At 50.4% G+C, this 27897-nt stretch overlaps 1 protein-coding gene across 13 annotated transcripts in view; it reads left to right on the plus strand.

Annotated features, from left to right (window-relative positions):
* Window positions 1-27897, plus strand: part of SBNO2 (strawberry notch homolog 2) — a 51554-nt gene that overhangs the window by 13848 nt on the left and 9809 nt on the right. For 11 of the 13 annotated variants that reach the window (XR_008434974.1, XM_053965594.1, XM_053965593.1 and 8 more), the window contains 14 exons: window positions 3538-3661; window positions 14747-14911; window positions 18581-18673; window positions 19210-19306; window positions 19504-19664; window positions 20071-20204; window positions 20758-20848; window positions 21946-22089; window positions 22586-22703; window positions 23100-23205; window positions 23533-23686; window positions 24052-24228; window positions 24955-25052; window positions 27160-27242. Coding sequence is in view for 12 of the 13 variants with exons in the window: in XM_053965594.1 (XP_053821569.1) it covers window positions 3538-3661; window positions 14747-14911; window positions 18581-18673; window positions 19210-19306; window positions 19504-19664; window positions 20071-20204; window positions 20758-20848; window positions 21946-22089; window positions 22586-22703; window positions 23100-23205; window positions 23533-23686; window positions 24052-24228; window positions 24955-25052; window positions 27160-27242 (1745 nt within the window). In the remaining variant the exon portion in view is untranslated. Of the gene's footprint in view, window positions 1-3537; window positions 3662-4848; window positions 5086-10824; window positions 11039-14746; window positions 14912-18580; window positions 18674-19209; window positions 19307-19503; window positions 19665-20070; window positions 20205-20757; window positions 20849-21945; window positions 22090-22585; window positions 22704-23099; window positions 23206-23532; window positions 23687-24051; window positions 24229-24954; window positions 25053-27159; window positions 27243-27897 lie in introns of those variants that run through there. The other 2 variants (XM_053965598.1, XM_053965599.1) reach the window with 2 other exon arrangements.

Below are 27897 nucleotides of genomic sequence, written 5' to 3' on the forward strand. Positions count from 1 at the left end.
TTGAACCACAAGATTAGATTGTGTTTATCTATTGCATTGGTGTGTTTTTTTGGTTTTTTTTTTTTTCCTCTTGACTATTTGTTCTGGTTTTGCCCCTCACTCTCTTCCTGCTCGGTGCCGCTCGTACCAGCGCTGCCGGGAACATTACGGCCCGATCCTGCAAGGACATGCCTGTGTCTGACACAAACCTGGACTTGCTGCCTTTGCTGGAGTTAATTCTGGAAATGAGGCCCATTGTAGTAAAGATTTGCTAGGGAATGATTTAGCCAAGGCTGCACCTTTAGCTTCCTGTTCTTCATACCTCAGGAGGTGTAAAAATCACCTTTCAGGTGAGATCTTCCATATCTACATTTCACATTAAAAAAAAAGTCTGTGCTTTTTGTATTTAAAAATGGCACTGACACTGTTTTAGGTGGATTTAGAGTGAGGGGGTTACAGGTAGGAATCCTGGAAGGAATGGAAACATTGAAAAGTGGGATTTTAAAGGCAGTTGTAATTGTAGCCCATGCTGTAACATGGAAGAATGCAGCTGGCATTAGAGGTGGTGCACGTTTTTCTTCAGAATCATTGCAGAGAAATCTCATTTGCAAGTGGCTGTGTTTGGACAGGGCTTATTCTCATAGCAACACCTTTTTATCCTGAAGCAGGTTTTTCCTGTTTCCTTTCAGGAGTTCACTTTCATGCTAGGGAATTTTTTTAGAAGACCCCAAACGCGGCCTCTTGGGTTCAGATTTTCTTAACCTGACAAATGTCAACAGTGTATTAAACCTCCTTAAAAGAACCAGGGAGGTTCAGAGCTCTGAAGAGCAGCAGCTCAGCTCTTTTCTGAGGAAATTATCCCTGCAGAGCTCAGCTTGCCTTGCTGCTGGAGGCTCAGCACATTCCGGGCTGGGGGGGATCTGGGGCAGCCCAGTTGTGCCGTTGGATGAGGTGTCACACAGCTGCAGCAAAGCTTTGTCCCCAGTTTACACGACCCCTTTTCTTGCTGTTTTTATGCCCTTTTCCACCTTTGCATGGAGCATTGCTTGCTGAAATAGTAAAGCAGGCTCTGAAAAGCATGAATTTTTGTCTGATGAGGAAGGACAGTGCCAGGCTAGTGCCGAGGCAGCCTGCAACCTCCCAGCTCTCCCTGATCTTCCATTGGCTTGAGATGAGAAGTTTGCATCTCTGAGTGGAGGACAGAGAATGGAGCCTGGCCAAAAAACACATGGGAGGTCTCAGAAAAGTGGCACTGTGGGCCCAGAAGGGCTTTGGATGCATTGGGTCACGGATGAGCAGCTGGAATGCAGTGGAATTGCAACGGAGCATTCCTCTTTGGGCAGCTGGTGTGATTAAACCAGCATAAATTTCCTTTCTGGAACAGTTTTTGGTTGTCCAGTGAACCCCCTCAGTATCTGAGGGAAGCTGCTGACCCACAGTAGCTTCCGTGGAGGAGTTTACCAGGAACTAAGCCCTGGAGAGGCTGAGCAGGTGGGGACAGGGCAGTTTGCTGTGGGCTGTGTTCGTACCTCGGCTGTGACAGGGTCACTGACCTGATTCTTCTAGTTAAAGTGTTTTTGTCAGTTTATTTCAAGCGAACTTATCAATGGCTCTGTGCCAGCCCTGCAAATGAGAGGAAACAGCTTTGAGTTTTGAGTCAAGGGAAGGTAAAGCCCAGCTCCAAAGGTACTGAAGGGATTTTGGGGCTTTCCAAGGAGGATTTCGGAGCAGTGCCCGGAGCTGCTGTGGGCTCTCCCTGCAAACTGCAGGAACCAAGTGCATCTCACATGGGCAGATTGGAAGACAAAGATTAAGAGTAACAAAATATCAAGCAGAGCTGGTCATTCCACAGTAGGCCAGGGAAGTTGGAGCTCTCTTGCTCTCTTTCTCATTACCTTGACTGACCCTTGTCCAGGCCACAAAGTGCCAGGGGAACAGGAGCGGGTGTTCACTTTTCCAGTAAAAATAGTTTTCCTATTCCTTGATTAGTTCCTTGATGCTGGCCAAGCTGTGTCCTCGTGTGAGAGACGGCAAGACCACAGCAGCCTTGGCTTGAAAGCCTTTTAAACCAGAATTTTCCTTTGTGGAAATACATTTATTCCCTGAATTTATGCCCAGATTTTAATTTCCTTGGATGGATTACGAAGAGCCAACAATCAGGGCTGGACTGTGGGAGCTGGGATGTGCAGGTTGTGTTCACACAGGGTCTCAGGTGTCTCTGCAGCAGGTAAAGCCGTGGCAGCACAGAAAAGAAAAAAAAAAAAAGGAAAAGAGGAAGGAGCTGTTTGTTTTTGAGGGTTTTGTCTTTAGTGATGGGAAATGAGCAGGAAAAATGTATTTGTCAGAGGAGATAACTGTGTTTGCACATAAATCCACATGTAAATGTTCACCGAGTGTGTTAGCAAGCTGCTGGCCACACATGGCACCTTAATTGCTTAATAATCCTTTGGCAGCTTGGAATTCCCAGCTCCTGGGCAGAAGTTCTCTTCAAACTCTGTTTCTCCCTCTCCCAGGACCCTGTTCAAGTTTCTGGCCGTGGGTTCTTTGGGCATCAGGGAGAACGCCCAGCTCCCCACAAGAGGAAACCATGCAGCCGGGGTGGATGTCCCGTGGCCCCGGTGCTGAGGGTGTCGTGGCAATCGCCCAAGCAGGAGCACGGCCCCTTACGGGAAGGATTACGAAGCACATTCTTTGCTCCTGCAGGAGAGGGAAAGGGCTTGTACAAACCAGGAGGTGGCGTGGAGCAGAGGCTAGGGGCTGCTCCTGGGCAGGAGGAAGGAAATTGGCTGCTCTTGTGCTGTTTTTGCCCCAGGCTGCCTGGAGGAAACGGATGCTGGGTGCAGGGAGCAGGAGGAAGCTGGCATGGCCCTGCCCAGGTGGAGCAGGCAGGATCTCTGCTTTGCTCCCTTGTTAGCTGAGCACAGATCTTGATCTTTTGAACTCACACCAGTCACATCCCTAGTTCCTCTCTCTGGGTAACAGCTCTGTCTGTGTTTCCCAGTCACCAACCCCTCCATTCTGACCTGCCTTTGGGGTCTGTGAGTGGTGAACCCCTGTCCGGGTGGGTTAACAGGGGTGTTTCCCTGTCAGAGCTGATTTGTGGGGCTATTTTGGGGGTTTTGTGGCCTAAACTGGCATTCAGGTGTGATGTTTCCCTGCAGCTCATGTCCTTACATAGTGTGACTGGCAGGTCCACCACACCCATCATGCTGGGACATCCCAGGGCTTCATTTTGCTTTGTCATCAGGGCTGAAATATTAGGTACTGCAGACCATTGTTATCTTTTAAGTCCTTCTTGGTCTACCCATATTGCCAAGAATTATATTCTTAATTCAGTGTTCTTAAACTGCTGTAAGTTCTTAAACTGCTGAGTTTGGGAGGTGGGATAGAACTGGTAGAGGTATTATTTTGCCATCTCTCTTCTGGATAATATCCAGTAATATCCCTCTCCTATATGTGACATCCTGAAGTTTTAGCTTCACTGCTGTCAGAGGCTGAAGTGACCTGAGAAGTGCTGGGGACTGACAGGGAGTAACTGCTTTTCCCATTTCCTTACAGGCAATATTTTAGCCCCCCTCAGGATTTTTATATGGATTCCATCAGCAGACCACATTTCTTAGATACAAACTATGCAGCTGTGGACCCCACTGACTTCTTACCAAAAAATGGGGATTTTCCTCAGGTAAGTGCAGAGTTCCTGATGTCTTTGGGGAAAAAATGGGGCTTTGGAGTGCTGGGGATTGCTTTTCAGTGTTGCCTTACTTAGGGAAAATGAAGAGATGGGTGATAAATTTGTCCAGCCCCAGAGAGGAATTGTGTGCAGTTGGGATCAGTCCTCTGATACCAGGAATTTGAAATGTGTCCGTGGTTTGGTAGGAGCTTCTCTGTGGTAAAACAGCTTCTGTCTTTTAAAGGGGTGTTTGGCATAAACCCTGGCAGTGCTGGGAGGGTCCCAGAGTGTGAACTGAACATGCTTCAGACTCTTTGGTTATTTCCCTCCCAAAATGCTCTTGTGCTGCATGTACTTCCTCACTGGTTACAAGTGGTGGATTCCTGAATAGTGAATATTTAGGGATTACATCAACTCATTGTCCAGCATTCCAAGAGTGGAGCCAGGTCAGTTTTTGCAGAACTGAAGTGTGGGAGGAATGAACAGTGACCCCGAGTCGCTCAGTGTCTCTGGGAACCCAGACCTCCCTCACCTTGGGGATCTCTCTGGGTGGAAAGGAGCTCTTTCCATGGAGGCTTTGGAACGTTGCACTGGCTTTTGGCAACATCTTACTGTAAGATCAGTCAGTAAAAATTGCAAGTAGTTGATATGAGAGAGCTGGCTTTGGGATAAAGAAGGGACAGGCTATATCCTTTCTAGGAATTAATACAGACATTGGTGTCTGCCAGTGTGTGTGTTAATTCCCCCCCCGTTATGTTTTTGGATTCTTGGCGTGGCTAAAGAGTGGATTTATCCCTCCTCGGGACTTTGATTTCTGCAGGTTTGGATGTGCAGGTGCTGGGGATTTGTGCTTTTTGGGGTGGCCACTGGTGTGGTCCCCCCATCCAGCTCCCCGTCCTTTACGTCAGGGACCTACCTGGGCAGCCACTGGGCAGCTGCTGGTCAGGGTTTTCTGCCTGGATTAAATCAGATAAATAATTGAATCACAGGAGCATTGATCTCTGCCTCCTGCAGAATTAATTGTGGGAGGAACGAGGCAGAAAGGTGATCTCATCAACTTGTGAGACCATTTACCGGGCTGTGATGGGAAGGGGAGAGGGGTCCCTGCCATAGGTCTCACCTCCAGGTCTGGTGGGGTTTGGCTGATGGGTTCAACGGGAAAAGGGCTTAATTATTTCTTTAACTTATGTATTTTCTAGTATCTCAGTGGTCAGTCAGCTTCCTTCCCTGCTGCATCACAGAAATTGATCTCAGCCAACTTGGAGGAGCAGATTTTTGGAGGTTCTCTGTGAAAGGAGATGCTTTGTGTTGACTGGGTGAGAAAAGAGCAGGAGGCTCTGAGACAAAGCAAGCATGAATGACCTCAAATGATTCCCAGAGCAAGAAATAATTCTTGTGCTGCTCTCATCCTTTGGGAGAGGAAGCCATGGATGGAAGTGAGTTGATTTTAGGCAAATGGGCTTTTGTTTGGACTCTTTCTTTCTGTGGTGAGACTGCACCTATTGCAGTGTGCCTGTAGATGTTCTGCCCCCAGTATGGACACAGCAAAGTGTCCTCTGAACCTAACACAGACAAACCAATTCCTTCATTGGGGTCTTGTATTGCCAGGTAGTGCCATGTGCTCCCACGAGGAGCAGAGCAGCTTTATGGTGCTCTCCTGTCCTGTTCCATGGTTTGTCTGTGAACCCATGCTCTGGTCCCTGGAGATTCCACAGGTAACAGGATAGTGATGTGTCACCCTGTGTGTGCTGAAACTGAGGAACAGTGGACCAGGCTTTGTTGGAGCTCTGTTTTCCAAGCTGAAGTTCCCTGCTGGAGTTGGTACCTCTGAGGGCTAGGGTGTGTTTGGAGTTCCCTGGAGCCAAGGGACGCTCGGTTATTTCACCTGTGGGGCTGTCTCTGGAAGAGAAATTTCAGGCTCCAGTCATCCTCTAACAGCTCATTCTGCAGTATGGAGCCAGGTCAGCATTCTTGAACACTCAGCTTTGGACTTTAGAGCACCCTGCATGGTCTCTCCTGGTGCTCGCTCGGAGTAGGATGCACTAAGCACTGACATGGAAGCCATGGATAAACCCCAGGGGTCTCTGAGCTGTCAGACATTGCTCATCCAGACAAAAGCTGCAGATCTGCTCACAGGAGTCAGAGTTGGAGCCTGGCTCTGGTGGAGCAACAGGTCTCGAACTGAAGACAGTGGCATCAGTCTGGAGCCATCTGGGAGTTTCCTGAAGCTTTTCCAGCCCTTTTTCCAGCAATGTTTTCCACTTTACTGATTTCTCATTGTCCCAGACACCAAATTGTTAAATATTAACATTTGCCTTGGGAAGCTGAAACATGCCTTCCATGAGGGGTGAGAGCAGCTGAGTGGTTCCATCTTTCCAGGTGGCTGTACAGGAAAGTACCTGTCTCTTCCAAACTTTCCTGCTGCCATGGTAGGAGTGGCAAGGGCTGGTCCAACCGTGCCACACAGAGTGGAGCCCAAGGGGCAACATGAGGAGTCTGCTGCAGGTGCAGGTAAGAGATTCCTGATCCAATCTGTGGTTCTTGGGCAGGCAAAATGGATCAGGTGCTCGTGTGAGGACTTTTGCTGCCTCCACACATGGATACAGGCTGTTCTCTTGGCTTTGCTCCTGTAGCACAATCCAGAATTTTGAGGAATAATGAAGAAGGATTTGAAAGGTCTAAAAAGCAAATGATTGAGGCATTTGTGTAGCAAACCCTTTCTATTGGTGGCAGTGATTATCCATGTGCCATAGAGTTCAGAGAGTGGGAGTTCTGGTGCTTTTTCCTCTGGCATTGGCATTTCCTCTCATCATCCTTCCATGTTTTGTTTTGGGAATCGTGGTCCTGCAAAGTGCAAAGGCTTTGCTGACCCAGGGATACTGAGAGTGGGAATTGCCACATTTTCTAATGGCTCTGGGAGTTTCTCTGTGGTTGAGCCATTCACCTTGCTGAGCAGGGAAGGTGCTTTGCTGCGTGGCCAGAACTGCCTGATGTGAACTTGAACTTGTTTCCTCCACAATAGGGTTCTGGCTTGCTCCTGGGTGATTCATCCTTGCTGATCTGTTGGCATTTTTTATATAAACAAGTGGCTTGAGTGGAGGTTCAGAAAATAGTTCTGGGAGGCCACGTTGGGTCTGACAGCATTTCTGGTCTTGGGAACTCTTGTCTTCAGCCAAAGTCTCATCCCAACCACATGGTGCCATCTCCTTACGGAAAAGTCTACGGACTGCCCACGTGTCCTTACAAATCACAGTCCTGAGAGAAGCAGGGTTTGTTTCTATAGCTTCCCTCCCTTCCTGCTGGTTATTCCTGCAGTCCCAGTGCTGCTGAGTTGGGATCTGGCACTCATGGGCAGCAGTTCTGCAAAGGCACTGTGGCTGTGGTGGTGCTGTCTTGTGACACTGATGATGAGAGCTGTTAATTGCCATAATAAAACATTGAATCCAGGAGGGTTTGACTTATCCTCTGGCCTGTGTTGTCCCTGTGAACTGTGTCTGTCCCCAGACCCTTACAGAGTCAAAGCACCCTGCTCTAGGAGAGCATCCCTGCTATGGTCTTGGCCACCACAGATTTTTCTTTACTTCATTGCCCTGGTCAGTTTAGAATTAATTGAAACACAGACTCTGCCTAATTCCTCTGAGCTCTTTGTTATCTCTGATTACCTTTGCTGGCAGTCTGTGTTCCCTTTGCCTAATTTTGTGTGACTTGTGGCTGTAGAACAGGACTTTGCTGAACACACAGAAACCTCCTCTGCTGACTTCATGTGCCCTGAGAAATAAACCTGGGAGGGGGAGCAGCTCTAGGGGAAGGTGGACCTGGGGACATGCTGGGTGTGCAGAGGACTCTGCAGATCCTCCTTCTCCCCTCAGTGAAGCAGCTCTGGGTATAAGTGCTTTGGGACGAACTCTGGTCCCCTTCTTAAAACGTGGGTCGTGCTTGGGCTGGAGGGAGGAGGTCAAGCCAGATGGATTTATCCTGTGGGCCAGGAGGAATTGCCTGCTCCCAGGCAGAGTCACCTTCAGTAATACTGTAAAGATGCAGTTACGGCCTTGTTTGATCTGCTGTGCTGGATGGGGGCTCCTGACCACACATGTTAATCATAAACCAGCCCTCTCCTCACCACCAGCCCCTTGCAGTCTCCTGTTAATCTTCCCTGTTAAAGCAGGAGGAGAAATGAACCTGCTCTTAAAGAAAGTATTAATTTTTAGAAGTGCTGCAGAGCACAGAGCTATGGTGATTTAGGAGAAATCAATGCAACAGTTATTAAATTATATGGAACACTTGGTTGTGGCTGAAACAAAGAGTTTCCTGGAATAAGAAACATCCTGGAACTTCTGTTGCTGTCCTGGAGTTATGTCTACAGGGAACACAGACATTAAAACCCATTTGCAGGCAGTTACCTGGCTCTTGGCCTTGGGAGAACAAGTGGCTTTGCGAGCTCATGTCTTTGTTTCTGCACTGCAGGTTTGGGGTTTGGGCTGATGTAATAAATAACCCTTTACAACCCCTCTGGGTGAGATAGCTGACACATCCTGCAGGCCTGGGGTAGGGAAAGAGAAGGTTGTGGCTATAACAACTCACTGTGCACTAACCAAAGGCTTGGGTGCTCCAGTTGATTTACCCTGAGCTGGTTCCCTGGAGGAGGGGAGGTATAATTCAGCTTTTGAGGTATAGTTTATTATTGCAGGAGCCCCCTCAGATGCCTGTGGCCCTGGGGAAAGGGGTAAAAGAGCCTGGAGGGCTCAGATATTCCCCATTCTAGTCTTGGTAGTTTTCATCTGTGTTGCTGCCTCCAAGCAGCAATGTCCACTCCTGGCAGGAGGGGTGGACATCTGCCTTCTGAGGGTCTTGGCAGGCACCATTCTCTGCCTCCTCCCTTGCCAAAGCCAACAAAAGCGGGAAAAGCCGGTCTGAAATGCTCAGTGCTTTTAAAAGTGCTGGTAATAGAATCCAATAGCAGACCATGGGGACATGGTTGAAAATAGATGCTTTAATTCAAAGCAGAGTTGGTCTGAGTCAGGGGGTGCAGAAAGTTCCCCAGCACAGTGACTCCCTGGGCTTGGCTGGAAGGGGATAAGTCAGATGTGAGAGCTGGAATAATCCTGCTTTCCTTGTTCCTGTCTGTCAGCACACGTGTTCCTGGGTGAATTGTGGGGAGCGGGATTGCCTCTCCCCTCGGACAGGTTGGGAACATTCCAGGTGGTGGTTCTGCAGTGGTTTATCTTCCCCTTGGTGATTACACTGCTGTGGTCTTGCAAAATCAATGCAGCAGCCCTGGGTGTCTGCACCGTCTTCCCACTTCCTCCGGCAGCACAGGTCTCTCATGTCTGCATTTTGCCCCACTGACAGCAAAGGAAGAGGAAATAATCCACCTGCTCTTCCAAAGGTTGCACAGATTGCGAGTCCTTGATTGGCTCAGGCAGGACATAGTGGTTCAGTCAAGGTCACACAACAAGTTGCTAATTAAGACATTTCAGAAATTAATTTGACCTCTTCACTCCACACATGTGGAGCATCTGCCCCACGGGCCAGCAGAGCCTGCCCTTAAATACAGTAAATTCAGAGAAAAGCAGCCTTGAGAACCCTCAGCCTTTCTCTACCCTGAGCCTGCTGCCCACAGAAACCAAATTCTGTTGTCACCGTAGTCCCTGCAGGACGTTCTGCTGGCTCTCAGGGAAGTGCTGCTTGTAGCCTCCACTGGGAGGTGAGATGGTCCTGGGAACAGGGAGAGCCCAGCACATGCTCCAGCTCCTCCTGGGAGCCCCATTTGTGACTGCAGACCCTGCCAGAGCTGCATTTGTGCCAAGGAAAAGGTGTTTTTCTTTGCCATTTGCTTATTGAAAAAACCTCCGAGAATAGGTGTGTTGAGGGTGGAATGTGGATCTTCACTGCTGATGTCTCAGTCCCTGTGGAGCCACAGTACTGCAGAGGGTTCTGCCTTGGAAACGAGTCCTGCTGCAGATTTTTGCCCTGTGGGTGGTTTTCCAGCCTCAGTACCTGGTGAGTTTTCCTTGGAGGGCCCATCCTCCTTCCTCATCTGATGGCACAAAGCAGAATTCCCTCGCTCAACTCTCTCCCTGGAGGGCTTTGTCTGCTCACCTCTCTCGAGGGCCTGCTGGGACTTTGTGCCTTCTTTCACTCCAAAGCTCTGAGAAGTGCCTGATAAAGATGGGATTTTCCAGCTGTTCCCGGATGAGGAGTTGCCTCAGCAGTGGCAGCCACGGCAGCAGGCACCGAGCGCTGGCTCAAACCTCAAACGTGGAACAGAGATGAGCTGTGCTCCCTTGAAGCCATGCCGCAGGTGCCTGGAAGGACTGGGAGCAGGGATGGGGAGACTCAGAGCAGTCAGGGCTCCTCTCTCTCCCCATTCCCAGCACGTGCACTGCTGGGTTTGCTGGGCAAACTGGAACTGACCCCACGGGCAGAGCCCAGCTCTGGGACTGCCACCAGCCCTGCCAGGGAAAAGCAAACAGGAGCCTCTTGCACCCAAAGCAAACACAACAGTTCCCAGGGATTTTCTGGAGGGTGATTCATTGGATGATGCCTTTAATCTCCAGTGGTATTGGAGGAGACCTTCATTAAGTTTACATCCCTTTCAGATGTTCCTTTGTGTGCCTTCTTCTCTTCCCCACCACAGATTTTGCTTATTTCTCTTATCAAAGCTGTTAAAGTTAAAAGGGACATCCTTGGAAAGAGGAGGCAACGGTCTCTGGGAATTAACAGTGATCCAGGGAGGAAAGGGAAGAGAATGGGCCACTCCTTTGGATTTCTAGAGGCACGATTTGGGGTGGGGCAGACACCAAAGACAAAGAGAGCACATGGCTCCTGGGGGGACACCACCACTTCACCTGAGCCCTGAAATCGGGGGGGTAGGGGCAGGAAGGCAGGACCCCCAGCCCAGAGCAGGGGCTGCCAGGGGGACAAAGTCTGGCTTTGGGTGGCCAGAGAGAGGAGCAGAGGGAGCCCGGAGCCCTCTGGCTCTGCAGAGCCCGGCGCTGTTTACTGTGCTCTGTGGTTGGATTACACCACGTACAGTAATTCTCCTCGCACTGCCAGTAATTTCACTGACTTACCAAGCAGGCATCATTTCCTGAAAGTCAGCCCTGGACTTAGAGGAAGTAAGAGCCCTCTCGTCGTGACTAAACAGTCTATGCAAATCTCTGGGCACAGGACGGCTCTACCGGGCCCTGAGTCTCCATTTTCCCTCCTCTGGCTGCTAGCATGTTGGCTTTTAAAGCCCCCCGATGAGCCCTGGCTGTGAATGGACCTTTCTTCACTTTCCGCTGAGCACCCTCCCCCTGCTGCTGCCTCCCGCGCCGACAGCCCCCCGAATGCTGCTCTAAAATGTCCCAAATGCAGTTCTGGCTGAAGTTCCCATCTCTCTACAAGGTAAAGCCTCGTTTTTCCTGGGTTTTTCCTCCTCCTCCTGGAATTCCTCATGTGTTTGGTCGCCAGGGCAGTTGCTCCCTGGGAGTTGTGCAGTGGCTGCAGAGTTTTGGGAGTGACACCTCTCCACATTGGGTACCGGGAATAGATATTTTTTTTGTCCCAAAGATGTGATTTCTGTTTTGCTGGAACCTGCATTCCTGGATGCTATTCAGTCAGTCAGAACTCAGTTGCTGAGTGTAGAATTTGGAGGGAAGGAGCTCTCTGAGGATTGAACCGTGTGTTTGTGTAGGTGTGATGGCTTTGAGGGGTTTTGTTTCCAAAGTTAATGTGGGGTGCAGGAAGCAAGGGGAGCACCATCCAGCCAGAGCTAAACCCTCCACACTGTCAGTTTATTGTCCCAAATTTAGACAGACTTTAATGTTTGGCAGCTGCAAGATTTTAGTGATCATCTGCAGCTGCTGATTTGGTCACTCCTGAATAATAATTTGCTTAATCTGTGATTTCTGAGGTGCCAAATCTCTCTTGGCTGGCAGTGTGGCTGTAATTATGGGTGTGTGTTTGGATGTATAGCTAGGGTTTTGGGTTTTTAATAAAACTCCCTCTTCACTTGAGTGCTCTGCAGTGCAGTCATCCAGAGCTGCTCTGCAGACACTGTTTCCTCAGTGTCTGGATTGTGAGAAAATAAACCATTTCTATTGATGGCTTGATGGAAAAAAATATTGTTAGGATGCTTGTTCTGTCTGTATTTAGACTTCACCTGTTCTTTCATTATTTTTAACACTTTGTTTTGACTGAGGGAGCTGAGCTGTTGCCAGGGGCTTGGAGAAAGATCAAGTGTCTGGGCTGGGGTACCTTGATTTTTTTCCTGATCTTTTCTAGGGAGATAATGTGTCATAATCTCAGTTTTGGGATAATAACAGGACTACTGTGTGCTGCTGTAGCATCAGGTTGTTCTCTGCTCTGAGACCCACCTGCAGCTCTGCCTCCAGCTCTGGGTCTTTGGCCCAGGAGAGGCTTGGACCTGCTGGGACCAGTCCAGAGGATGCCACAGAGATGCTGAATTCCAGGAATTTTATGTAAAAAACAGTTGCAGAAAAGTATCTGAAATAAAGATCCTGCCTGTCAGAACAACTTCCATCTGGTGCAGAAATTCGACTTCCACTGAAACAAAAGTGCTATTACTGTAGAACCTCATGTTTCTAATGAGAAAAACTTAAATTCTGATTAATCCATCTGAAACAGGGACAAAATTACATGTTTCAAACCCCAGTGCCTGAGCTGACCCTGACCATGGGTTTTGGTTGAGGTGATGTTCCTTCCTTTTCCCTGAGGTCACCAAGGCAGCTGCTTCCGTTTGCAGCAGATAAACGAGTGGTGTGATTAGTCCAGGCATGGTTTGTACTGGTTGTGGTTATCCGTGGCCTTGTGTTAAACAATTACCCTGGGTTTGGTAAATTTACAGAGGTAGTGGTGGTGGAAGTTCTTGGGGTGGGGAAGCTGGCAGGTGATTAACTTTAGTGCTCTTTAGATAATGCAATTAGTTAAGACAAATGAGATATTCTGGAAGTTTGTGATTAATGCCTCGTAATGCTGGCAGAGGATGGGATCGCTGCATCACTTCCAGGAGAAGTATTGTCCTCCCTTGGAGGCTGGTTTCCTCTCCCCAGTTCAGCCCAGTGGTGGGGCTGGAGTCTTCCCTGGGGATGGAAGGGTCTGGGTGACGTTTGCTGGAATGTTTTGGGTTGGGTCACAAGGCTTTCCCATATCCTGTTGCTATTCCAGCCCATCCCTTACCTATTGCTGGGAGTCCGATGGCCACTTTGTGCTGCCCCACAGCCTCCCCTGCCATGACATGGGTGTGCAGATGTTTCCTCCTTCCCCAGCCTCTGTCAGTGCCCTTTGCAGGTGAACAAACCCTGCTTGGAAGTGTCTCAGCAATGGGTGGGATCTGGGACCATCTGGATCCTGCACAGGCTACTCGCTCTGGCCATGGCCAGACCACCCAAGTGTTCTTCTGCTTTCTCGAGTGTGAAAGGGAGTCCAGGGATCCCTTAATTCCAAGTGCCTGTTCAGTCTCTGGATGTCTTGATTTCTGGGTAATCCTAAAATAGCCACAGAAATATCAGGAGCAGGAGCTGCCCAGGAAGCGCTGCCCTCTCTTCCTTAGATCCACTAGTTGGTAACCGAGGAATCCAAACTCCCCACATCACACTTGCCATTGCTGGAGTGCTTCCAGCACCTGCACTGATGGCTTCAGGGCACACGCTGGCCAAACGAGACATCCCTGGGAAGAAGGGGAAAGGAACGTGTTCCCAGTGGTTTAAACACTACAAGCCCATAACTTTTGATAGCAGCTGGGGGGGGCCTTGACCCAGCTCTTGGCCTGAAGCAGGCTCAGCTGCTCGTGGGTTTATGTCACACAGGGCTAAGTGACTTTTAAGAGTCTTTGGCTGCCTTTCTGCCCGTAGTGGGAAATTGGCCCTTTACTGGAAGTGAGCAGTGATTCCTCCTGTACCAGCCCCTGGCTCCACTGGCAGCAGCCTGTTGGGTTACCCTGGTGCTGTGGCTGGGCTGTGCTGACACAGCTGTGAGGAACCACCCGTGTTGGCAGCATCTCTAGGGCCACCAAGACAGACTTGTTGGTCCATTTGCCCTTCCCTTTCAGACAGAGGTTCATCTCCTGCCAGACCTGAGTGCTGGAGTTTGGTGCTGGAAGTACATTGCTCTTAAATAGCAGCAAAGTTTTTCTGCTTTGACAAAATTTGAAAACGCTATTTGGTGTGGGAGGAGGGCTGAGGTGATGGGATGGAGCTGGGGAAGGGGCAGGGTCTGTGCTACAGTGAAGAATGCAGAGCAAGAAGTGCTTATTGGCTCTTGGTTCTTGCCACCTGAAATAGGGAAACCAGACATGGGCTTGATATTAGGGAGGGGATTGATGGCTCTTTCTGAGCCAAAGTCTGTGTGACTCAAACCAACAGCATCACTGGGCTGGCACGAAATAAAAGAGTTGCAAACCATCCAGCCCAGTCACCAGAAGAAGAGCAAGGGCAGAGCCTGGTCCCTGTTGCTGAAGCACATTCCTTGTCCCAGCTGGGGCTGGCCCTTGGGAAGAGGTTTGTTAGATCTGCCTGGATTTACCTAGATTCAAATCCAGGTGACACCAGCACTCCTTCCCCTGCTCCTGGCAGCCTCGTGTGTGCAGAACCTGCCAGGAGGAGAGGGATGTTTCCCACAGGCTCCAGGTAGTGCTGCACTGGAAACTGCAGTGAAACAGCCACGCTGTGATCAAGTGTAGCTGGGTCTCTGGGGGCCCCTGCACATGAATGAAATCCTTGAGTCCTTTGGGGTCAAGCTAAAGCCTTTGCACCCCTCAGCAACCTTTTTTAATCAAGCACAAAGTGGAGTTGAGCGATGCCTTGTTGGATGCTCCTCTCTCTCCCAGTCCATGGTGCTGTGCACAGCCCAAGTCAGCCTTGACCATGCACCCACACTCCTGGCCAGGGCCTTTCCTGCTTTTTCAAGAAACAGATTTTCAAACAGCACCACGGAGTGTGTCCTCAGTTCCAGGTTAATTTCTGGGATCTGTGGAGCGCAAAGCAACGGAGACGCTCATTGAGCAGAAAGAAATTAGAACTTGCTGGGTGAGTGAGGAAGGAGCTCTCTGGTCTCATCCTGCCTCCTCCAACCATGGCCGTGCCTCTGTTCCAGGATTCTTCATACCTTGATGAGCTCTCCAACAACAACTCCCTCTTCTCGTCCCCCGCGGATTCCCTCTCGGACATCGCAGATCCCAAGGACTTCCTGCCCGCTGACAGCCTGAACCATGTGCCAACACTATGGGATGTGAACACGCCACAGCAGAACCAGATCGAGGTAGGGGCTGCTCCTTTCGCATCCTCCCAACAGACAGGAGGTACCTCAGGCTTCATCCCATAGCGGTTTTACCAAGGAATTAAGAAACCAACCCAGTTCCTTCAGGTGAAGTTTGAGGTGTGGTGATGTTATTTTGCTGTTAGCAACTTCACTGGTGGAGGGAAGGGGTGAAGTGGTGTTAAGTCTTCTGGAAGCAGGAGGGAATCCCCTCTCAAGAGGGATTCATGCACTCTTGCAGAGTGCAGTGCAGGCAGTAGCTCTTTCTCCTGGCAACCATAGCAGGTAGGTGCATCCTGTGGAGGATCTATCCCTAAAACATTCAGCAGGTCCAGGGCACTCAGGAGTGCTGAAGGGATGGACTCCAGGAAAACTACCCTGACATGGATCATTAACTTCCCCCCACAGCAGCACCTTTTGTTTGTTCAACAGGGCAAATAGTTGAGTAACAATGACTAAATAACTGTCTCAAGACTCACCATTTGTGTTTACTTTGTGAGTGCAAGTCCCTGCAAACTTTTACATCCCAGAGTTTTCTGGGGTGCAGGAGCTCCTTGCAGTCCTTCAGCATCACCTGATTGTGGCATTTTTGGGCATTTTCACCAGCCTTCTGCTCTCTGCTCTGCCTCAGCTGGGGGACTGACATGGGCACCACAGGCACCGGCTGGCTCTGGAGGTTGTTGGAGCCACATCATCCACATCCACTGGATCTGGGTCTCAGCTCTTGCAGTGCCTGTCCATCTGTGCCTCACATTTCCATTGTAGGTCACTCTCTTAGGAAGAATGAGAGAAAAACACCCACAGTGGCTACCCCAGGAGGCAACTGGGGTAGTCACTGCTACGTTTTGAGGCTCTGCTGTGCTCAGTTTCTCTGACTGTGCTTCCCTGAGCGGTCTGCAAGCCTCAGACCAGTTGGAACTGCAGTTTGAGGCAGCAGGAAGAGAGCTGAGCTATTGGAACGCAAGAAATGGCTGCAGTCATCCCAGGCTTGCAAATTGGATGGTTAAAAATGCTGGAGAGCAGATGCATCCCCCAAGACAGAGGAGCCACATTGCCCCTGTTCTCATATTATTGTTGGGTTTTTATGTAAAAGCCTAAATCCCTGCAGAAATGGTTCTGTGGTGGGCTCTTTCCAATCATGTGAACTCTAGTTGAGACGTTCAATGCCTAGAAAATCCTGGAGTTCCGTGTCTGTGGAGTGGAAAACAAAAACTTACTGGGAAATGCTGTTCTAAATCCAGTATGAAGAAAACAAGGGAGAAATAAACGTTGTGTAAGTGTGAGACTGACTTGTGTGATCCACAGCAGGATCTCCAGCAGAGTCCTTGTCCCTGTCCTCTTCCTTGTCCCTAACCCATGATGTTCCTCATGCTCTGCCCTCTACCCTTGTGTCCTGCTGAGCTCTTGGGCTCAGATAAGGCCAATTAACTCCTTGGAATTCCATTTATAAACTACTTCCTTTGGAAAGGAATCTCCAGCTAATTTTGAATGTTGTCTTATCTGTGTTTGCTGAGGCAGTTGGGGCAGGGATTGCTGCTTTTTGGGCTGTTTTTTAACTGAGTAACATTTTCTGAGGTGGTGTCAGCGAGGTGCCTCATGGACAGGAGATTTTGGTTTCATTTTTGTGTGGAAGTGGCACCATGTACCGGGACACTGGGTAAAAGTACTGCCAGTTTGATTCACCACTGGCCTCTGCACACTTGTGTGGGATATCAGCAGCTTTGATAATCTTGTTCCTCCCCACATCACCACACCATCGTAGTTTTCCATAGAATTGCAGGAATTTTGGCTTTTGAGCAGCCAGTGCAGTCACTAAGCTACAGTGATGGAACATCCATCACATTGCATCCTGATTCCTATGATCCAGAACATCACTCATCTGTGGCTGTGCAGCCAGTTCTGACCCACAGTCCACTGCTGGGTTATCAGGAGTGTAGTTTTTCTAGAACTATTGTCTCAGAGACCCAGACAGAGCAGGAACATCAGTATCTCACAGTTCTGATGCTTGGGACATCCCAGGAGCCAAGCTGGATGCATGTTGGGGGCGACCCATCTGTGGATCCCAGGTACAGGAACAGCCTTGTACTTTGTCCTCTTTAAAAATAAACATTCCTAGCTCACTGAGAATCCCTGGATTGAGGTGCCCAGCGCTGAAGCTGAAGGTGGTTTGGGATCGAAGTGGAAAGGGCTGCACACAGAAGTGCCTCTATGTGCCAGTGGGGAGAGCTGTTATCCCAAGGAAAGGAGCTGTATCCAAGATGCTGGCTCTGTTTATCACTCAGGAATGGGCAGAGAGTGCAGAGCTGCTACTCCGTGAAATATTTGCAGGAGCAGCAGACAAAAGAGCTTTGATTGTAATGGAGTTGTGAAATAGCCTTTTAAAAATAGTCCCTGTCATACATTGTGTTTTCTGTCATCCATCTCACACATTCCCAGTGTTTTTAAGGCTGGGAAGCACAGCCCAGCCTTTGAAGCCTGTGACTGGAATTTGTAAGCTGCTGATGCAGTTTTTTGTTGCTCATTCACAGTATGTTCAAGATGTGAGCAGCCTTCTCCCAGCTCAGAACCCAGGGAAGGGATTTACACAGAGAGAGGTTGGCTTGGCAGCCACGTGGGACTGATTCCCTTCCCAGGGAAGTCACTGCAAGGTGGGACAAAATGGAGAATAATGCAGAGAAGAAAAAAGTGGAGTAAGAGCGAGGCTGTGATTGTGCAATTGTCGGTCTCTCTCCTATTTCCAGCCCTGCGCTGTCATGGATCTGTGTTTCTCTTCTCTGGATGTCCTTAGCACAGAGGGAGGAGAAAATCAAACCAGGAGGTGAGGGAGGGTAGGGAAAGGCAGGAATTGTACAGGTGGATGATCCATCTCCCACTCCAGCTCCTGCTCCCCCCTGCTCTGGCCCTCACAGCACATTCTCACCTGTGTGGATGGTTTTCAAATGCCCCGAATGCCAAGGTTCCTGTTGCTTCCTCTGCAATTCCCGAGGTGGAATGCTGAGTGCCAAAGCTGGGTCAGGATAGCAAAGGTTTGTACTTTGAGGATTTTTGTGATGCAAACTCAGCCTTGCACTCGCTTCCTGCTGCTGGAGCTGCGAGTACACATCCTGCCCTTCCAGCAGCTCCTGGCCTTTCTCCTGTCTGAGACCAAAATGAGTTTGGATTTGTAGGTGGGGATGTTTCACCTGCTCTCCAGATTTGCTGGCACTGAAAACACTTGTTCTGTCCAGCTTCCTTCTGGTAATTCTGACTCAGGCTTCCAGGAATGGAGGGTGGGTTTTTAATTCCTTCTTCTTTTTATTTTTCTTAAATTTTATTTAAAAATAGAAGTGTTTATGCCTAAGACCTTCCCATCTTTCTCTGCTCTGGTGGAGCATGGGTCTGTCATTGAGCCTGGCGCTCTGCACAGGCTGTAAACTTGGAGTAGTGCTGCTCCTGGAGTTGCTGATTGCTTTGGATGCCACGAGCTGCTGGCCTGACCTTGCTCTCTGTTGGGAAATTCCAGGGTGAATTTGTTTGTGTGGGAGCAGACAAAGGATCTCCTCAGCCCGGAGTATCTTGGGAGCTCTCTCCTGGCAAGCTGCATGGTCCAGGAATCACAGTGTTGGACACTTTGGGTCTTTGTTGGTGCATCTCCATGTTTGCCCTTCCTCACCTGCACCCTCTGTGTTGCAGCTGTTCTCAGCCAGCACACCGTTCCCTGGCCTGAACAGCTCCAGTGACCACGTTCCTGCTGTCCCCAGCACCCCGCTCCTCATCAGCTACCAGGTGAGAGCCATGCTGGCCAGAGTGGGATGTTCCTGGTGACATCTCAGTGCTGGGGGGAGCAGTTCTGACCTTTTTCCCTTCAGACGGAGTGAGACAAGAAGCTCTGACAGGCACAAGTCCCTGCCCTTTCCCAGAAGTGTGTTACACTTGCCAGAGGGGAGCTTTGCTGTGTTAAGGGACACTTTGGGCTCTGAGGACTTTGCTCTCTGCTGTGGGCACAGTGCTGGGTGTAAAGCTGGGCCAGGTGCCTGCTCAGGGCAGGTTGGGCAGGGTTCACATGACCCCACAGCCCATGCCAAAAGTGGTGCAAACATCTTTCCTCAGTTTGGTGAGAACCAGGCATTGGGCAGCTTTTACAGCCCCTGGGGTGGGCTCCCACTGATGGCTTTCCTTAGTCTGGGAATGAGATGGATTGTGTTTAGGGGGGTTGTAGCTTTGGGGGATGATTTCAGTGGCAGCTTGAGGCTGGACACAGCACTATGCATGTCTGTAGCTCAGCAAGAACATTAACATTGGGTCAATGCTGTTTTCTTCAGTCTCAGGCTCCTGCAGAGGAAGAAGATGAAGGTGAGGAGGAAGAAACAGAAGAGTTGGGGCAGACGGAGACATATGCAGAATATATCCCTTCAAAGTGTGAGTGTTGCCTTGGGAAGTTCTGTTCACTCCATTGTGGACCAACCTATTTTAATCGTGTGTTTGCTGTGGCACCTCCCAGGCTTGTGGTTTTCTAGGGAGAACTCTACAGTGCCCTGGGCTCTGGCTGGGTGATGAGCTCTGAGGTGCCACTGGGAGTAAAGACCTCGACTGACCTGTGTTCTGTTGTCATTCAGCCAAGATTGGGAAGCACCATCCTGACCTGGTGGTTGAGACGAGCACCCTGTCCAGCGTCCCCCCACCTGACATTACCTACAGCCTTTCCCTGCCCTGCTCCGTGGCCGACAAAGGCTCCCTGTCTGCACTACAGCTGGAAGCCATCATCTACGCCTGCCAGGTACCTCCTGCACCTCAGGTGTCTCACACCTGAAGGAAAATGCCTCTTGCAGGGACAGGTGTTCACGTATGTTTTAAAATGGCTTGTAATTTGGGTGATGAAACTCCTCTGGCATTTTGAATGCCTTCTGAAGGATTATTTGAAGCCAGGAGCTTCTGTGCGGTCTGTTTCCCAAAGAGGCAAGAACCCTGGACTTTTCTTGCAGAGAGTTTTACATCTGGGGGGGGCTTTTCCATGAGCTGCCACTTGTGACCTTGATCATGACTCCTGACCTTTCATGCTGTTGTTTGGCTGAGCGGTGCACGTGCATCTATGGGATGTGTGAAAGGGTTAAGTGGTGCTCACATCAGAGCTCTTAGCCAAGGCAAATTTCATTTAATTTTCAGTTCTGTTCTTGATTTTGCAGCAACATGAAGTTTTATTGCCCAATGGGCAGCGAGCTGGGTTTCTGATAGGGGACGGTGCTGGAGTCGGGAAGGGCAGGACTGTTGCAGGCATCATCTTTGAAAATTATCTTAAAGGGAGGAAAAAAGCTCTGTGGTAAGTTCTTGGGTTTTTGGTTTTGTTTTTTTTTTTTTCCTCTTTTCCCGTAAGACCTTGGAGTTAGTTTGGATCTGGAAGTAAGGAATTCTTTAGTGCTGATGTTGGCTTTAGAGTTGAGTCATGCTGTGGCCTTGGGTAAGTCGTTTCCACCTCTTAGTGCCTGTGAAATGGGAATATTCCCCCTGCAGCAGGCTTGGAGAATGAGTCACTGTGAAATAGCAGGTTTTGTGCTCCTTGGGGTGAGATGTTAAGCCTGGCCCTGCTCTCCCTGGAGTCGTGGAGGGTTGTTCCTGGGCTTCCTGGGTGCAGAGCCAGGAATATGGGGCTTTGCTGCAGATCACAGCCTGTGCCAAGGGGCAGATGGGCTGTCAGATCTCATGCTGGGGGATGTGGGCAGTGGCAGATGTGAAAACTCTGCACAGCTCCTCCTGCCTTAATCAGAACTGTTAATCACTGTGTGCCCAGACTCCCCAGGGACATACCCAGCCCCAAATGCTGGGGGAGATAAGCAGCCCCAGGAGGAGATAACCACCCCACATCTCCTTCACAGGTTCAGTGTCTCCAATGATCTCAAGTATGATGCTGAGAGGGACCTGAAGGACATCGAGGCCTCCCACATTCCTGTGCATGCTCTGAACAAGGTAGGAGAGGAGCTGCACTGCTGCTCTGGGAATCAACTCCCAGGGGCACTTGGGGGCTCTGGCTGAGCATGTGGAGCAGGACGAGGCTCAGGCAGCAGGAGAGCCTCTGTTCCCTCCTCCCAGCCAGCCCTTCCCACTCGGGGCTCCAGCTATTTTTATTGTGGAGCTGCACAGGGAGCACAGAGCTATTCCCTGCAGGGAGTGGGAAGTGTCTGCAGGCAAGCGCAAGTACAGCAGAACTGGAACCTTCTTCACCATTCCTAAGGAATCCTATGGAGGGAACAGCTCTGTGAGATGTGCTCTGCTCTCCTGCGCCAGCCTTTCCCAGTGCTGGTTCATGGAATCACTTCTTAAAGCTGTAGGGAGAACAGAGATGCCTGGACTGGTGTCTGTTGTGGCATGTGGTCGAGTCTCTGTCCAGAGTCTTCCAGTTCACTTAAATCCTCTCCTCTGGTTTTAATGGTATTGAACAACCAGCTTTTACAAAGTCCTAGAAACCACAGGTGTTTGACACCTCTGAGTGTGCTCCACTAAGAGATTGAAAGGGATTTTGTGTTCAGCCCCAAAAGACTTGAAATGGAACTTTCTTCAGCTTGGGACCAAGCCTTTCCCCCTTGTACTTCATTGCACGTGGGACCCATGGCAGCGATACAGGCAACAATCTCACCTGGTCAAAGAGAAAATGGTTCTCTAGAAGGAATTAAAACAGACAGGAAGGGTCAAAGCAATGAAAGACTCTAAACTGTTGCTTAAAAAAAGGAAGCACTTTTTTTTGCCAGAAAATCTTTGTCCTCGCACGGTCCCCACAGTTCACTGCAGGCTTCCAGATGTGCTGACACATTGGCTGGGACACTTCTCCAGGCATTTACAGTTCCTGTCATCACAATATTTCAGTGCCAAACACAAATGCTGAAGACATCAGCTACCAACAGCTTTTTGCCTGTTCTGAGCTCGGACTGGGATTTGTTCTCAGAGTGGGAATGTGTGTCCAGCATGGGCTGCAGCACTCTGGCGGCACGGAATGTGGGCAGGGATGGGTGTGACATGCTGGAGACAGCAATCACAGTGTGTGTGTGCTCCTGCTCTTCTTCCTGCAGATTAAATACGGTGACACAGCTACCTCAGAAGGAGTCCTCTTTGCCACCTACTCGGCGCTGATCGGTGAAAGCCAGGCTGGGGGACAGCACAGGACGCGCTTAAAACAGATTTTGGAGTGGTGCAGGGAAAACTTTGAGGGAGTTGTATCCTTAAAAAAAACGAGACAAAAACTGGAGAGAGAGAGGAACTGCTGCTTTTAATTGTGCTTCAGCAGGGAACAAAGAGCCTGGGGCCATGTGAAGTCAAGGGAGCAGCCCAGTGCCTTTGGGAGACAGGAATCCCCCACACTCCTCCTTCTCCCCCTCCTTCCCGCCCCCCCCCCCCCCCCACGGAATGCAGTTAAGAGGAGGAAGGAGGAGGGGAAGAAGCAGCTGGGATTAACCTTTTCAGCATTCCTCTCCCTTAGTATTATAAGACACACCTTGGAGGTGAAGGAAGAGGGAGGGGTGGATGACTTTGGGTCTGAAGAGCCCAGGGCTGGGCAAACCCAGCAGATTCCATGTGTGGGCCATGAGTCAGTCCTGTTGATACTGGGACAGGTTGTTCAGTTGCTTGGAGGAGATTAGGTTCTATTTTCTGTCTGCTCCCATCCTCTGGATGAAAATAGATCCTTTTTCCTTAATTGACACTCCCCTTCAGATTGTGTTTGATGAATGCCACAAAGCCAAAAACGCCAGCTCTACCAAAATGGGCAAAGCGGTGCTGGACCTGCAGAACAAGCTGCCTCGAGCAAGGGTTGTCTATGCCAGTGCCACAGGTGAGCTGCTCTGCCCACAGTGTGGGTGTGAGAGTGACAGAGGTCCCCTCTGACCTGAAGGAGCACCCTGAGGTGTGAGTGTGTGTGAGATCCTGTAAAGAGAGGCCAGTGGTGCTGCAGGGCTAGAGAGGAGCTCAGCGTGCTGAGATCTGCCCCAAGCCCCATCACTGATGTTACTTTTGACTTTTTGGTGGGTCAGATTCATTTCTCTCCAGTTCCTGGCCAGCTCTTCCAGCTGCTTTGTGATGTTTACCTATGGAGTGTAGGGAGGGCAATGTCTGGAAAGGTCTCCAAAGGCACAGTGGCAAATGACAACCTCTTCAGAGGTCTCTTCACTTGAGTCACGACTATTCCCAAGTGCTGTGAGTTTGCTGACATTGATTTCTGTCCTAACAGGTGCCTCGGAGCCAAAAAACATGATTTACATGAGCCGCCTGGGCATCTGGGGCGAGGGAACCCCATTCCGAGCCTTCGATGAGTTCCTACACGCGATTGAGAAGAGGTGAGTCCTGTCCAGCCCTGTGCACAGAGGGGCCTTGTGTGGGAAGTGGTGCAGTGCCCGAGGATGGTGTGGGCAACATGAGCTGGGGTGGGGCTGGTTCTGGAGAGGCACCTACCCTGTGCTGCCCCAGACCAGAGGGAAGGTCCCACAGCTGGGGCTCAGAGCTGGGGTTCACAGCTGTCACATACAGTCATGGAGTTCAGAGCTGGGATTCACAACTGGGCTTCCACAGCTGGGGTTCACAACTGGGGTTCCAAAGCTGGACCCACAGCTGGGGTTCAGAGCTGGAGCTCTGAGGTGGGTCCCACAACTATTGTCCTCTCCCAGGGGAGTCGGCGCGATGGAGATCGTGGCCATGGACATGAAGGTCAGTGGGATGTACATTGCTCGGCAGCTCAGCTTCACTGGGGTGACCTTCAGGATTGAGGAGATCCCTCTGGACGAGCAGTACAAGGCTGTCTATGACAAGGCAGCCAAGCTGGTGAGCTGGGCCCCTTGTAGTGGGAGGCTGAGGTCTGACCATGCTTTGGGCACAGCCACTAGTATGTGGGAGGGTGTGAGGCCCCTAAATGTGGCCATGACCTCAAATGTAGGAAGGAAAAGAGGTACACAATGCTCAGCTGATGTAATAAAAGAACTTAGACTTTTTTGCTTCTATTTGGAAGTTCCATGTTTGCAAACCAGAGCTGCATCATGCTGATGGAGAGGATGACCAGTGTTCATTCAGCCCAATGCACACTGATTCTAAATCAGATTATCAACCTTCAGACTGTTCTGATCACCTCCTGCATGGCAGGAATGACAGTGGGAATTACATTAACTCATTCTTCTTGGTATTACCTGCAGTGGGCAGAGGCCTTGATGGTGTTCCAGCAGGCAGCCGACTGCATCGGGCTGGAGTCTCGGAAGTCGCTGTGGGGTCAGTTCTGGTCGGCTCACCAGCGCTTCTTCAAGTACCTCTGCATCGCTGCCAAGGTGCGGCGGCTCGTGGAGCTGGCTCAGGAGGAGCTGGCCAGGGACAAGGTATGGGAGCAGCACCCACCAGCCTCACCTGGGGTTTTGTGTCATCTGCAACCAAAGGGACTTAATTATTGCTCAGCTTGGCAGCCAGTCCAAACCTCTTTAAGGCTGAATTTCTCTCCAGAGTGAAGGGCAGTGGCTGAGTTTCTTAGAATATTCCCAGTGAATGATGCTCTCTTGTCTCCTGAGGTGTTACCTGCTGTTTGTGTGGGCAGCCTGGGCTGGGAAGGGATTCTTGGTGATGTTCAAGCTGGCAGTGTTCAAGGCCAAGTTGGATAGGGCTTGGAGCAACCTGGTCTAGTGACATTGTCCCAGTCCCTGGCAGGGGGTTGGAATGAGATGAATTTAAGGTCCTTCCAATCCAAACCAATCCGTAATTCTACAATTCTAGAAGAGGTACCAAACCCTTTACCTCAAGTACAGCTCTGTCCTTTCTTCTGTCTGGGTGCACCTTAGAGATTTTAGCCAGAAACTTCCTAGCACAGTCAGTGAGGTTCTGTGCTCAGAGTCCCCCTGTGTGGGGTCAGCACAGGGGGGTGTTGATGCTGAAAGATTTGAGAGATGGTTCGTCCTCAGGAGCCTTGCTATGGGTCCAGCACGGACTTACCTGGAACAGGGGCCAAGGGGAGATACCTGGGCATGGGAAATGCCTCGAGCCTGTGGCAGTGCAGCTGCCCTGGCACCTCATTGTGCCGTCCCTCGTGTCCCCCATCACTTATGTCCTCACAGTGCATTGTCATCGGCCTGCAGTCCACGGGAGAGGCTCGCACCAGGGAGGTCCTGGACGAGAACGATGGGCGCCTCAACTGCTTTGTCTCTGCTGCAGAGTGAGTTAAAAATCCCTGTTTTCCTTTATGGGGTGTGTGGGACACCGGAGGGGTGGGAGGAAAGCTCTTCCCTGGGGCACAGAGCACTGGCAGGTCTTCAAATGCAGTTTGATGTCACCTCCCCCTGTACCACAGAGGGGGACACTCAGGTGGGTCCTTGAGGCACTGCATCCTCAGTGGGACTATATGAACTACATCCTGGATTTTGAAGTTACAAGAAGAGCCTGATCCTACTTCCACACATAAAAGAATTGTGAGAAAGAGAGCCAGAATTATAGCTCAGAGGAAGTTTGTGTAGATCTGGCTCTGGAAAGTGAGGCTGTTGACACAGAAGAAATGAGCAAGAGAATTTACTATGATGGCAGATGCTGGGATGATGCTGTGAGGTGGTGTCAGTGGAGCAGGGGGTGGGAGGAGTGGTCTGAGGATCCACCCGTGTTGGCTTTTCACTCACGTATGAAGCAGGACCAGTGTCCTGGCTGTGTGGCCATTGTTCCCAGCTAACAGGAGAGCTGCCTATGCCAGGAGCGAGTCAGCAGCAGGACTTGTGCTACCCGTTCAGCAGAGAGTGAGGCTCTGCTCCCGCTCCTTCCTGCAGCTTCCAAAAAAAACCCCAGCCTGTCCCTGAATGCAGCTGTTCCTGCATGACAGGGGACAAAAATCTGGGATTGGTTTGGGTTTCTGCTGTTCTGCAGAACTGTTTTCTTCCAAGTGACTTCTGCTGCAGGTGGGAGCAGTGAGACATGCCCAAGGCAGCATGAGTCCAGGTTAGGCTGAGCTTTCCTCCCTTGTTGATGGCGGTTTGGGTTGATCTGTGTCACTCCTCTGCCTCCAGCCCATTTCTGAAAACCAAATACAGTTTGGTGACAGTGCACAGGGTAGGTCTGGCATCTCCTTGGGTGATTTGGCCCCTTGGATTGGTTTCCACATCACAGAACTCCAGTCTAGGGGATGGCATGGTCCCTGGCTGAGTGGTGCTGGAGGAGGGGTCTGTCAGGGGTCCCACTCTGTGTGAATTGCTGCCCATTCCCATGGGCAGCAGCTCTGTGTTCCACAGTCCTGGCCAGATCACCAAGTGTCTCCTGGCATCTGCTCAGCCTCCAAATATGTGTCCAGCACTTTGGGGGATTTCTGGAGGGGAGTGTGCTGGGAAGGAGCAGTTTAAAGATGCTGAGAAATGGGGTTAAAAATAAACATGGTCCTGTGAGTGGATTCCAGCCTACAGCTATTTTCAGGGAGATAGGGAGGGCGAGTGTGGGAAATGAGTGGAATTTCACAGCTGGGAGGCTCCGGAGTGAGTGGTCATTGGGTCCCCCCAGCACACGGGACAAGGGGTCATTTCTGGTGTCACATAACTGCAGTCACAGAGCTCTGTCCTTCTGGGGAGCCGTGTGGTCACTGTCCCCTTCAGGCCCTCACGCCAAGGGTCCTGGAGCTGCCTCCCCAGTTCCAAAGTCTCCCTTTTGTCACCCTGGGGGAGTTGTCATGTCCATTCTCTCATCTGTTGCTTGCTACGTTTGATTTGGGGGTTTTTATTGTTTTTTTTTTTTTTTTCAAGCAGAGCTCAATCAGCACCACCCCATTGCCCTGGGGGTTCATCCACACAGTCGGCATTTAAACATTTGGTCTTTGATTTGCAGAACAGCCCACAGAAACCTTTGATTTTCACCTTTTCTGACTATTTTTTCTTCCATTCACTTGGAACAACTACAGATCCCTGTTCTGTCCCTTGGTTTTGTGGGAAGCAGGGCCACGGCCGGGGAGTGGGAGGACTTTGGTGGAGCATATCTGTTGGATGGCCTGACAGTGGTCTGTGCTCTCAGGGCATGGAGAGGGGCTGGGACACTGGGCCTTACTGGATTTTTGGTGTAACAGTTTCCTAACGTAGTATTTCCCATTTAAAACTCCTTCTTGGTTGTTATATAAAGGACCTGTAGGTCCAAGAGCCACCTTGTACCAAAGGCTGGCTGAGCCCAAGCTGGTGGCCATGGATGGCATAGATTGACCTCTCTTCCATGGAATGTGGGGCTATCCCAAACACACATTGCTATGTGATAACCAGCACGTGTTGCTGGCAGCTGGAATAAATTTTGCATCTTACTTTCAGAGGCGTCTTTCTATCACTAATTCAGAAGCACTTTCCTTCAACCAAAAGAAAGAGAGAAAAAGGAACTTGCATTAAAAGAAAACGTAAGATCTCCCTCGCTCCCAGCCCAGCCCCTGCCTCCTGCCCTGCTGCTGTCCCTTAGGCCACTCAGTTTCTCTGCCTTTTGCCCTTCTCCCCACTTCATGCTTTTTGCTGCTCTCCCTGGTTTTGATTTGCCCTCCTGCACATCTCCCATAGCTCCCTCATCCAGAGGATGGCAGCTCTGGGTCTTCCCCCCTTTTCCTCCCTCTGCTCCACTGCCCTTGCCCTGACCCTTCTCCTCGACCCACACTGGGGGCAGATGGCACAAGGCCTGGCTGGTGTCTGAACCCCTCCTGCAGCAAGGGGGGTCCTCCACAACCCCTTACTTAGAGCGTAGAAGGTGTCCTGAGGAAAAAAATAATTTCTCTGCCAAATTATTTGTTGTGGCTGCAGGTAAGAAGAGTTTTGGGATTTCTCCTCCAGTGGGATGTGGAACAGGGGGAAGAGGGGGTAGCAGCACTGGCAGGTTGTGGAGCAGCCTGTGCTAGCTGATCCATGAACTCTCTTATGCAGAGGGGGCGTGTTGTGCTGTGCTTTGTGTCCCAAAACACCAGTACTTTCCTGTGTACTGCACACTCCTCTGGAGGCAATCCCCTGGGATTCCTTCCCTGAGGAGTTGGCACTGCTTAGAGCCAGCCATGTGCCCATCCTGACATG

The sequence above is a fragment of the Vidua chalybeata genome, chromosome 27 (assembly GCF_026979565.1).
Source record: "Vidua chalybeata isolate OUT-0048 chromosome 27, bVidCha1 merged haplotype, whole genome shotgun sequence".
NCBI lineage: Eukaryota > Metazoa > Chordata > Aves > Passeriformes > Viduidae > Vidua > Vidua chalybeata.